This window comes from Chiloscyllium plagiosum, unplaced genomic scaffold, assembly GCF_037043375.1.
Source record: "Chiloscyllium plagiosum isolate Xiang-an unplaced genomic scaffold, Cpla_swu_hap1 HiC_scaffold_16, whole genome shotgun sequence".
Lineage (NCBI taxonomy): Eukaryota > Metazoa > Chordata > Chondrichthyes > Orectolobiformes > Hemiscylliidae > Chiloscyllium > Chiloscyllium plagiosum.
This window is the reverse complement of record NW_028270154.1, coordinates 57,704,501-57,717,351: the sequence shown is the minus strand read 5'-3', so window position 1 is coordinate 57,717,351 and position 12,851 is coordinate 57,704,501. Positions and strand designations below refer to the sequence as shown.

The window sequence follows — 12,851 nt, the reverse complement described above, 5'->3', positions numbered from 1 at the left end:
TCAGGGGCAACCTTTTCACGCAGAGGGTGGTACGTGTATGGAATGAGCTGCCAGAGGATGTGGTGGAGACTGGTACAATTGCAACATTTAAGAGGCATTTGGATAGGTATATGAATAGGAAGGGTTTGGAGGGATATGGACTGGTTGCTGGCAGGTGGGACTAGGTTGGGTTGGGATATCTGGTCGGCATGGACGGGTTGGACTGAAGGGTCTGTTTCCATGCTGTACATCTCTATGACTCGGACTCTGTACCAAATCATTTATATAAATGACGAAAAGTAGTGAACCCAGCACTAATTCTCGTTGCATGCCACTGGTCACAGGCCTCCAGTCTGAAAAGCAACCCTCCCCCACCACCCTCTGTCTTCTACCTTTGAGCCAGTTCTGTATCCAAATGGCTAGTTCTCCCTGTATTCCATGAGATCGAACCGTGCTAATCAGTCTCCCATGGGGAACCTTGTCGAACGCCTTACTGAAGTCCATATAGATCACATCTACTGCTCTGCCCTTGTGTGTAAGTTTTTTGGTTGCTGACTGCAAGTTTTCTTTTATGCACTTGATTGAAATGATAAAATCGTTTTTAAAAAAAACTGGCCGGAAGACATTTCATACTTTTTGAGGAAGAAATTGTGAATAGAAGTTTGTATTGCTTCTGTTTACATTCCCCTGCCACTTCTGTTTTCTTTAGTTTTTATATATTGATGTAAATTTCGGATATGAAGATTAATTTTAGTTTTTCTGGTTTTGGGTTGGAAATGGTATCTGAGGGATGAGATGTGAAAGTTACAGCTTTCATGGAAGAAGGATTAGGAGTAAAATAATGCATGCAATGGTAGCAAGTAAGTGAGATTGTGAACCTTCCTTTCTCGTGCTGTTTCCTGATTAGTTAAGAACCTGAGGAGAAAATAAATGCCGATTTCTGCAGGGGCCACTCACTGGGTGAGCATGCAGCTGCTTCAGGCCACCATCTGCGAGGATGACTTGCATTCTTTCTACTGTATTTTCCCTGACAGCTGAATCTAATAAGAGTTTTGGAAGGTACAGCAGCTCAGTTTCTCCATAGATGTAATTTTAGTTCTATTTTTAATGTTATTTTTGCAAGTTTCTTTTTTTAAAATTGATCAGGTACTATTAAATCTCTGTCATGGAGCACAAGATGAGCTCATTTATGCTTTTTGCTGCACTGACATTGCATTACTAAGCATCATAAGATAGCAACTATCAGCTGGATTGCATTTGTAAACTTGGCGTATGATACCTTGGACAGTTGTGCTGTTGCTTATGTCGGAGATTCCAGTACTTGTACCTACACTGTATTCATGTCCAAGGACTCAGTTGATTCTCTTTCTTCGCCAGTAGCTTTTCTGGAAAATTGCTTGAGGGTACAGCCTGGAACCCTTTTTCTCTCTGTTGTGATTCCACTTAGTGTCAATAACTAAAGGATCAAGTTCTCATCATTATCTGCTCTCTGCAGTGCCTCGGTTGGGGTACAGTGTTTTTTTTTAATTGAGATGCTCAAATGATGAACTAATTTGAAGATGCTTTAGTCTTCTGTTCAATTTCTCAAGTATGAACCTTCCACCATTGTGAAATGAGTTTTCTGCATTGATAATATACCATTGGCTAATCTGCAAATGTAAGAAGTCTAAAGTCACTATTCACATTGGCCATGACAGAGATGGAAGAGATGAAAGTTTCTCTTTAAACAGGTATAGCTATGCTTCCTTCTCATTGCAGCCTTGGCAAATGTGAAGCAAATTCATGTTTTGATGACCCATGCACTAATTCTGGCCACCATTCATTGTTGCAGGATACAAACACCATGTGGGTGGCTTACCTACATAAGCTTTTTATACAGTCACTTTCAGTTTGATTTGTGGCGAAGTCATGTCTGTGTGCAGTCAAATGATGTTTATATTGCTTTGATTGTCCCACTGTCCCTGTCGTAGATTTGCAGATTCCTATTTGAATGGTTCCATTGTTATGGAAAGGGAGCTGCTTTTTAGCAATGCAATTACAGGAAGCCAATCCACTGATCCCGTCTCCTGCATCCTAAACTAATTGATTTGGAAGTGTATCTTATTGCATGTGTTTCAGTTATTGAAATATGATTTCTACCACACCCTCTGTAGTTATGTGACTATGATGAATACACCTCACTTGTTTATAAATTGAAAGCTTTATTCATCTGGGTTAAGATGCTAGTTAGAACAGTGGCTGTTACTTCCAGAGAGCTTGGTTGCACATGTGTAGACTTGATCTCATAAGTGCTCATTTATATCAAAAATTCTTGTTTCAAATAAAATTAAATACCATAATTCTAGCAGCACCTTTGATTTGGTGGTTGGAGGCTGAGCGATGTTTGGCACAGTGCATCTGGCGAATGCGTCAAGTGAGGAATAAATTGGGTTACTTGGCGCTTCTAGTTGTATTAAACAGTGCTGTAAAAATTCTAATTAAGCAGATGCAGTTGGCAGCCAGCTAGATACTTTGTCATTAATTCTTTTTCTCCCTCTATTTTACTAAGACATCCCACAGTAAATTCAGTGTGCGCTTTGATTTTGAGCCACATATATGTTGAGACTTGCTATACTGCCATACTAGATATAAACTAGGTAGGAGCATGTTTGCTGGAACACGCCTTTAATTACCTTTGTCTGTAGGCAGCAGGCCAAGCTTTTTGTGGTGACATGTCAAGATGTCAATTGTCTAAACTGTGATTATGGGGTCCTGATCATTTATGCTGTATTTAATTGGCTCTGTGCAAAGGCTCATGAAAAGTGTTCTGCATTTCCTAGTTATTGTGGACACTTAAAAGTTAAGGTTTTCATGCAAAAATTGTGATTTTAGACAGCAGTATGTTATTTTCATTTTCAGCCAGTATGGCAGCTGGTGTACGCTGACAAAACAGGATGTTTGGCTTGTCCTGTTAGCACTAATAAGGGAAAAGAGTCTTTTCGTCAGCAAAACCACTGTTCTTGACTGTTGCTCGAGCGGGGGCAGGGCACAGTCTTTGATACGAGGAAGTACCCTTTATCATGGGAAATGAGTGTTTTTGAACCAATTTACATTTTCTTTTTCAGGCAGTCGGCCACTGAACATCTCACAGCCCAGACTGAAGTTGATATAAATAGTCATAGAGATGTACAGCACGGAAACGGACCCTTCGGTCCAACCTGTCCATGCCGACCAGATATCCCAACTCAATCTAATCCCACCTGCCAGCACCCAGCCCATATCCCTCCAAACCCTTCGTATTCATATACTCATCCAGATCCCTTTTAAATGTTGCAATTGTACCAGCCTTCTCCACTTCCTCTGGCAGCTCATTCCCCACATGCACCAGAAATCTGAACACCAAACATATCAGCCACCAACAGTAGAAAGAGATGCTGGTTTCCTCTTATCCGTGTATATACTACCTAACACACGGCATCCCAAACTCTGGATTATATCCCCAGTTGTCACCAGCTGCAAATTTAGTGCAGTGCATTCCAAGATTTCAAAGGCTGATATCAAATCTATAAATAGGGCTTCAGCTTTGCAACAGTGTCCAGCACCACTTTTATTTATTAATTCCTGATAGCTGCTGTTTCCAGCCTCCATGTCCTCTCCACATAGTTTCTCTAGCCTCTAGGCTTCAGCACATCTGGATGTGCTGACTCCTCATCCAGCACTTAGAAATACAGCTTGTATCTTCAAATGTTATTGGTTCTGCATGTTCCAATAAATCAATTCAAAATTAAGATTGTTATCAACCAAAGTGCTGTTTCACTCAGCAGCAACTCCCCTCTAGTATTAAGTTAAAAATCACGCAACACCAGGTTATAGTCCAACAGGTTTAATTGGAAGCACTAGCTTTCGGAGCGCTGCTCCTTCATCAGGTGGTTGTGGAGTATAAGATCATAAGACACAGAATTTATAGCAAAGGTTTAGTGTGATGTAACTGAAATTACATATTTCAAAATACCTGGATTGTTTATTAAATCTCTCATCTTTTAGAATGACATGTTGGTTTCAGTTGTTGCATATGTAACTTGCAAAATCTTTTTTAAAAGTTACATTCTCAAGTGAACTTTAACAATTGGTGCCATGTCAGCCCAGATAATGCATTTAAGGTATGAGGTGCCCTATGTGTGACTGTCTATGCCACAATGGTCAGACTGATTCTAATCTAAAAAAAACAGATTTACAGAATCTTACATGGATTAATGCAGTTTTTGAGCAAAGTAAAATGTAATTCTGCAATTACAAATTCCCCCCACAAACTTATATGTGTACATGTGGATGTGGGAGCGGGGGGTGGGGGAAGCGGTTATGAGAGTCTGTGCAAGTGTGTGTGTATGTATGAGTATAAAGAGGTATAAGTCTGTGAGAGGGTGCATGTGTTGTGTGTGTGTGTGTGTGTGTATATATGTATAGTGCAGTGGGGTCACCCGTAGTGTGACATGAACCCAAGGTCCCGGTTGAGGCCATCCCCATGGGTACTGAACTTAGCTATAATCCTCTGTTCGGCCACTTTTCGTTGTTGCCTATCCCGACGTCCACCTTGGAGGACAGTCACCCAAAGGTCCGAGGTCAAATGTCCCGGACTGCTGAAGTGTTCTCAGTTGGTTGGGGGGATGCTGTTATCAATGTATCAAGTATGGAGTGTGTTTTATTATGGGCCATGGGTTTTTGGAGAGCCTGATAATTTTCGGGCATCCTGTGACAATAGGACTGATTAATTAGCTGTCTTACTGTGCTGTTTATTTGAGGAGGACATCTTGCCTGCAGACACCAGGAGGTTCTAAATGTATTGGATCAGGAAACTGCTCCATTTATTTTGTTTCTGAAATTCCAGAGGACTTCTGAGTTGGTTAGGTTTGTGTGACTGCTTCTGATCTAGGTTGAAGCAGTGGTTACACAGCTGCTGGCTGAATGAACTAGAGTAGTGTGTAATGTGTTGGCTATGCTGACAGAAGAGACACCCACCAGTTGCTGGTACAAGGTAAGCAGTCCTAGGCTGCACGCTTCCAGTGTGAGGCTCTACCCTGAACCGCGGTTGATAATTGGGCAGATTCTCTCACCGGCTGCAAGTGTTCAGAGCTTATTGAGGCCGGTTCCCTGAAGGGTCTGAAGCTGGCTATCCTGATCTGGAATGTTATAAGGGGGTATGCTGCTGAAACTTCCCAAAATTCTTTGCTGTTTGAAAAACTCTAATTAAGCTGCATAATCAACAGCCAGCAGTTGTGTACCTTGGAGATCAAATTAGTTGTCCATATCCAACCAACAAAGAGTACCTACAGGGATCAGTCCTCCAACTGGCCGGCTTCAGTCAGTGACCTGCATCCCACAGAGTAGCAGCTATTTGCATATGCGCTAGATATTGTGTGACTGTCCACAAATGATAGGTGCTCATTTTACTGTCGCAGTTGTCTTTGCCAGCTGATTAGGAATTTTTTAATCACTTGATGTTTCATGGTCTCTCATGTTAACTTTCCTAAGCCTCCCCTTCTCCTGTTGTTGAGAGAGGATTCTTTCTATTGTGGCACAAACTAACTTGCACCAGTTCACTCAGATGGAGATGTAAGGTCATACTACATCATATATTTGACCATTAGATGGCTCAGCATGATCAGGAGGTTGATGCTTTAAAACCACAATATCTTTACTATGTAGGTGATTGGGGAGAGAGTTTGTTGGGGAAGCACTGATGAGAATATACAGTATACATTTTTCGGTGAAAACTTTCTGTAAAATATCTTTGGAAACTTCACCTTGACTTGACTTGTTTGTTTTCTCTTTTCTCCTTTTAAAGATTATGATAGAGTTCTGTCCTGGTGGTGCAGTGGATGCTACAATGTTAGGTAAGCTCTCTTGTCATACGATTTAAGCAGCAAGCTGCTATTTTGTACAATCAATATTTGGAAGATTGTTAACTTTGATTGTTATGTAATTCCATTCGGGAAAAAAACATTATCAGAATTCTAAAAGAAACTTGGAGGAATAACAGGACCCTGCAAAAGTGTTCAGGAGCTTTCCAAGGAGCTCTCCAAGGCTACCCTTTCTCTCCCTGCCAGTGTTGGCATGAGTTCCCAAATCCTACATAATGCAATTTTATTTTGGAAACTCTTCCCAACAGTTCAATATAGGCACCAGGGTTGTATTTTAGTGGTTGCATGTATGTTTTGTACAGTTTTCTGGTGGTCTTTGCTAGAATCATAGAATCCCTCCAGTGCAGAGAGAGGCTGTTTGACCCATTTGAATCTGCACTGACCCTTCAAAGAGCATCCCCCCCACCCCCCCATCCTCCATTTGGGCATTGGTATTTTTGACTTTGTTCAACACTGGTCCAAAAATCATAGCTACACAATATCAAAACCCTGCTGCTGTTGTGCAAGTCCCCTCATGCCGCCTTTTCCAGAATAGCTCTGTGCTTCTAAAGCTTTGGCAAATATTCCCACTGACGTGAAAGCTTTTCAGCAACATCTTGAGGTATGTTGTGATAGAATCCGAACATTGTTACACCTCTGTCTTGTTCCCTGTCTGATTTTCAGATTCTGTTGGAAGGAATCATCCCTAAGAGCCAAATGTAGCATCCCTGTTTTTCCCAAATCCATTTTTGCTTGTTTGTTCTTAGCCAAACCATGACCTCCATGCCCCCCACCACCATCACCACCCCACTTTAATTATGAGCACTCATTCTTGTATTTAATTTAGATTTTTGTTGTGTGCAGAATTGGACCGTGGACTGACTGAACCACAAATTCGTGTTGTTGCACGTCAGATGCTGGAAGCTGTAGATTATCTTCACAGCCAGAAAATCATCCATCGGGATTTAAAGGCAGGGAATGTACTACTCACTCAGGATGGCAATATTAAACTTGGTAAGGCGGTTACTCGGTTCAAATGCATTTTCATGAAAGATTAATCTGTACATTTGTAAGGTCTGATGGAATGAAATCATTTTCCTTTTTAAACCGGATGAATCCTACGGTAAACTATTCACATTTGAGATAATGTGGGCATAAAACTATGTAATGATCATTCATGAACCTTTCGCTGCCAAATTCCTGTGAAAGAGGTGTGCACATTTTCAGAGCATCAAGAACCAGTATCTATATCTTGTACGTAACCCTTGAAAGGGGAAGTTTGTGATTGCAGATTTGTGTATTCAGCAGCAACAGCACTTGAAGGGATGGGCCATTGAAATGTCCCAATGTACAGGCACAGCCTTTCTTCAAAATACCACGTTTAAAATTTTTCTTTTTTTATTCACCTGGCTTGAGATTCCAATCTGGTTATATATGTTTTCCTTTCTTAAACTCTACACTACTGCTAAACAGTTTATTTTCCCCAGCACGCATGTCATGTGTGTGCAGGTGTAGGACACAGTGAAGAACAGTGAGTGCATAAATCTTTTTTCATATTCCACCACCAGGAAGGAAGGAAACATCTGAGTGGCCAGTGACAAGCAGTGCCCTGCTCAACAAGGGCAATGCTAAGTGACCAAAAAATTGAAATGGAAGGCAGGGATTAAATCAAAATAAAGTCGGAGGGGAAAGTACCCAGGTTTATCAGTAGGTACTTGTTTGCTTTTTTAAATTTCAACTGCACAACCATTGTGAAGAGAAATTCCTCTTTAACAGAATGTGAACTGTGTTTAAAATACTTTGAAACAGATCTACCCACCCCGTCACAGATTGGGAAAGACCTTAAAAAGGAAACATAAATTTTGGTTCCCTTTTTGTGAAAAGCACTTAATTTTTCAGTTTTACAATTATGAGTGATGCAATACAGGAGGGAGTGGCATTAGTCTTGCCATTGCACTTTTAACAAGTAGCTGTACATAGGAAAGCAGTTTGTTTGCTGGGTGTTTTGAATATTATTCTCCACCTAATTTCTGATATGTCCTTTTATATGTAATAGAACAAGGCATTGTTAAAGTTTTTCAGCCACTTCCTCCAAGTGTTGACCATAGCTCAGTACCACACACAAACAAACACATTTAGGCTGATATGACATTACAGCACTAACTGCCTCACTGTGGAAGGTTTTCCATCTAGGAAACAACTAAAAAGCTGTTGCAGATTGTTGAAATTAAAAATCCATTTAATGTACTCAACTGATCTAGTGTGAGTGGTTGTAATTGCAGTGGACCTCTCGGGCAGCAATTTAAATGTATGTACGTACGATGGCCTGATTAGAATGGTCACAGTTACAATTAAACTGTTCCTCATATTCCACTTGTATTTTTCCTGGAACAATCTTAATCGGTTGATAGTTACCTTGATTTTCCCTGGAAAGTTGGTTGATTACCAGGTTGCCATTGATGGTGATTGCAGTCAGCTGACGTGGAGATGGGTTTGGAGTGGGTTCCAGCATGATTAGTGGAATTTCAAACAAGCAGGAGGTTCTTTGGGGGGAGTTCTTTTAGTTATCAGCCTGTGCAGTTCTTTGGTGAAGACGTTTTGGCTGCAGCAGTCAGGAAATTCAATAGATGTTGGCACAGGATGCCACTCTTTATCCCATTAGTAATTCCTTGGATTCGCAGAACTTGATAACTTCCAGGTGACTTCCCAGGTTAGACATTGATCAAGTTTTTTCTGGCTGCTTCTGAGCCAGTTTGAACAGCAGCACAATGCTGTTGGATAGACTATGGTAAGTAAAGCAGTGTGTTGACTAGGCTACCCCAGGCGGCATATTTCTGTCTGATTTATTCCTGATCTCTACTCCAGTGTTGCAAGTTGACCAATGCATGGTCAAGATTGATACCAAGTATTTTGGCACTAATCTATGGGTGAATGGCTGTTGCCAAGCCAGGGAAACCACCCAATGACTTTACAACTGTCACTCTATGCTCTATTTTTAATATCAAAGTCCTGGAGCACCACTTGCTGAACTGAGTGAGGCCCACTAAGAAGTTGACTAAAATGATTTGAAAGGCCAGAGTGGTCACATGATCAGGTTGAACCAAGCTCAGGAAACCAATGCTAGGTAAGCAAGACAGTCTGAGCTAAAACTTAGCATTTATCAAATGGCACTGAAACTCAGTCAGGCATGGAGAAACCCATATTTCCTATCATTTTGATTTATTCCTCTGAAAGCTTCACTGTATATGACCAGATTGATAAAACAATGACACCCCAGCCATAGAAGTACACAAGTGAATTCCTTTTCCAGAAAACAGCTCTTTCTTCCTGTTTCTTTTTTTTATCGCCCCCACCACTCTTTTTTTCCTCTCAAACCACACTTGTGCTCATCCACATTTCCCCACCCCAGCAGCATTCTTTCCCTGCCCCCTCCAGTCTTGGTCTTTGCAGTTCTGGTTTAATCTAGTGCCCTTTTTTGGCCTTTTGGACTGCCCTTGCAGTTTGCTTACGTAGCAATAGTATCTCATACCTAAAACCTGTATATTTACTCAAGATTTGTGAACCTAACAATCAACCTTTATTTAAGAAGCACCTTTGCACATACAGTATGCTAGAATCTGGAACTTTCCTCATTCTGAAAGGCGGCTGTCATGACTGTGGGTCAGAACCACTGAAGTAATGTGGGCATGCATCCTTTGTAATTCCAAAATTGTATTTTTTTCCTACAAGAATTGATATAGACCAATGTCTTGATGTACCTTAATTGGATACTTGGAAAGAGAGACCCATGCAATGCCACCTCTTTGGCTGCAAAGGGAGCTTCAAATAAGTCTTTCAAAGGAGACAAGCTACAATCAAAATACACTGGACTGTGATTTCTTATGATTTAAAAAATAATGAGTGGCTGACCAATCATGCTCAACAGCAAGCCCAACCCTACCAATTATGTCCAAAACTAGATTTATTTTGTGTTTTCCCTTTGAAGAATTCAAAAGAACAGAGGTTTGAAAAGCAAGATTCGACTTTCCTGGAGTGTGCTAGTGGGACTAAAAATTTTTGTGTATATTTGCCTGGATTCAAGTGCTACCATGCTGTGGAGCTCATTGTTGAAGAACTATGCCCTAGTCACCCCAGTGTTTGAGGGGGAACAAGACTGTCTCCTTGACTGCATTTTTTTTGAACAAGTTGTAATATATGTACAAATTTCTTTTTGCCTCCATAAAACAGAGCCCTGAGTGTTTATGTAACTTTTAGCATGCAAGCATTCATCACTCAATAGGCCCAGCAGATGAATTTAAATTGGTTTCAAGCATAGTCCAGATTATATAATCAACGATTTCCAAAAGCACACTCAGATCAGTGGTACTTGTATGAGGATCTCAGGAACAGGATGGTTCAGCATGGTCAACATGTTGTCCACTCTGGTCAACGAGTTGTTTGATGTGGTCCGTTGGCTATTGGGATATATAACTACCTATATATCTGATGTCACACCAGAACTGAAACTCTTATCACATGACCAAGCTCTCTTTGTTCAGCAACACTCCCTAGGACCTTATCATTAAGTGTATAAGTCCTGCTAAGATTTGCTTTCCCAAAATGCAGCACCTCATTTTTATCTAAATTAAACTCCATCTGCCACTTCTCAGCCCATTGGACCTATCTGATCAAGATCCAGTTGTAATCTGAGGTAACCACTTTGCTGTTCACGACGCCTCCAATTTTGGTGTCATCTGCAAACCTACTAACTGTACCTCCTATGTTCACATCCAAATCACTTCTGTGAAAGATGAAAAGTAGTGGGCCCAGCACCGATCCTTTTGGCACTCCACTGGTCACACGCTTCCAGTCTGAAAAATAACCCTCCACCACCACCATCTGTCTTCTACTTTTGAGCCAGTTCTGTATCCAATGGCTAGTTCTCCTTGTATTCTGAGAGATCTAACCTTGCTGACTAGTCTCCCATGGGGAACCTTGTTGAATGTGTTACTGAAAGTCCATATAGATCACATCTATCGCTCCGCCCTCATTAGTCCTCTTTGTTACTACTTCAAAAAGCTCAATCAAGCTTGAAACATGATTTCCCATGTTGACTATCCCTCATTGGTCCTTGCCTTTCCAAATGCATGTACGTCCTGTCCCTCGTGATTCCCTCCAACAACTTGCCTACCACTCACGTCAAGCTCACTGGTCTATAGTTTCCTGCCTTGTCCTTGCCACTCTTCTTAAACATTGGCACCACGTTGACCAACCTCCAGTCTTCCAGCACCTCACCTGAGACTGTTGATACAAATATCTCAGCAATGGGCCCAGCGATCACTTCCCTAGCTTCCCACAGAGTTCTAGGGTCCACCTGATCAGGTCCTGGGGATTTATCCACTTTTATGCGTTTCAAGACGTCCAGCACTTCCTCCTCTGTAATATGGACATTTTTCAAGATGTCACCATCTATTTCCCTACATTTTATATCTTCCATGTCCTTTTCCACAGTAAACACTGATACAAAATATTTGTTTAGTATTTCCCCCATCTCCTGCAGCTCTATACGAAGGCCGTCTAGCTGATCTTTGAGGGGCCCTATTCTCTCCCTAGTTACCCTTTTGTCCTTAATGTATTTGTAAAAACCCTTTGAATTATCCTTATCTCTATTTGTGAAAGCTATCTCATGGCCCTTTTTTTTTTGCCCTCCTGATTTCCCTCCAGTACACACCTCCTGCCTTTATAGTCTTCTAAGGATTTATTTGATCTGTCTTGTCTATACCTGACATATGCTTCCTCCTTTTTCTTAACCAAACCCTCAATTTCTCTAGTCATCCAGCATTCCCAACACCTACCAACCTTTCCTTTCACCCTAACAGGAATACACTTTTTCTGGACTCTCGTTATCTCATTTCTGAAGGCTTCCTGTTTTTCAGCCGTTCCTTTACTTGCGCACGTCTGACCCCAGTCAGCTTTTGAAAGTTCTTGCCTAATACCTTCAAAATTAGCCTCCCTCCAATTTAGAACTTCAACTTTTAGATCTGGTCGATCCTTTTCCATCACTATTTTAAAACTAGTAGAATTATGGTTGCTGGCCCCAAAGTGCTCCCCCACTAACACCTCGGTTACCTGGGCTGCCTTATTTCCCAAGAGTAGGACAAGTTTTGCACCTTCTCTAGTCGGTACATCCACATTGAATCAGAAAATTTTCTTGTACACACTTAACAAATTCCTCTCCATCTAAACCCTTAACACTATGGCAGCCCCAGTCTGGAAAGTTCTTGTTTCCTTTAATAATGTTTTGCAATTTAGCACAGATTTATCAATTCTAGATTTATTAATAGAGTTTTGTTGCTTCTGCTTGAACTGATAACATATGGGTGTTTTGCATGCACCAGAAGTGTAAAATAGCACCACCCAAGCTTTCTGACCCTGCTATGAACTCTGCAGCTAAGCCTTCCAAAGCACATGACCAGCAATGTTCTGATATAAATCTGTTGAATGTGTCCCAAGTATATTAAAAATATTAACTAGGATTGGATCCATGTCATTTGAAGATTTTGTCTCAAATTTCTGTTGGGACTTAATTGTTGACAAAACAGTATTGTTTAAAAACTAACTGCTGAAACTAAGTGTGAAAATACAGGGGTAGGTCTAATATATATCAGTCTAATAGGTCTCATGTGAATCGCCATTTTCCTTGCCTTATTTTAGTTATTAAACATGAAACTAAGCAGTCACTTATCTGTTCCCGTGTCTGCTCTGTGCTCCTCCCTGTTCTCCTTCCCCTCTTGTCCTTTTCTCTTTATCTTTCTTTCTCCCTCACCGTGCCCCTCATTCCCCTCCCTTTATAAAGGTGACTGCTGGAACTGCTTACTCCTTAACTATTGTGTTTCTTGATTTTAAAATTTTTAACTTTCTTTTCAAATCCTTCCCTGGCACCTCCCCTCTGAATTTTTGCAATGTTTTTCAATTGCACAGACCTCCATAATAGCTGTCAGCCCCTTGTTCTGGCTT

General features: G+C 41.0%; 1 protein-coding gene across 2 annotated transcripts in view; it reads left to right on the top strand.

The window, feature by feature from the left end:
* The window catches only part of stk10 (serine/threonine kinase 10), a 111,916-nt gene that overhangs the window by 43,670 nt on the left and 55,395 nt on the right, over window positions 1–12,851 (top strand). For both annotated transcript variants that reach the window (XM_043703803.2, XM_043703802.2), the window contains exons 3-4: window positions 5,801–5,849; window positions 6,720–6,869. In XM_043703803.2, coding sequence (XP_043559738.2) covers window positions 5,801–5,849; window positions 6,720–6,869 — 199 coding nt within the window. The remainder of the gene's footprint in view (window positions 1–5,800; window positions 5,850–6,719; window positions 6,870–12,851) is intronic.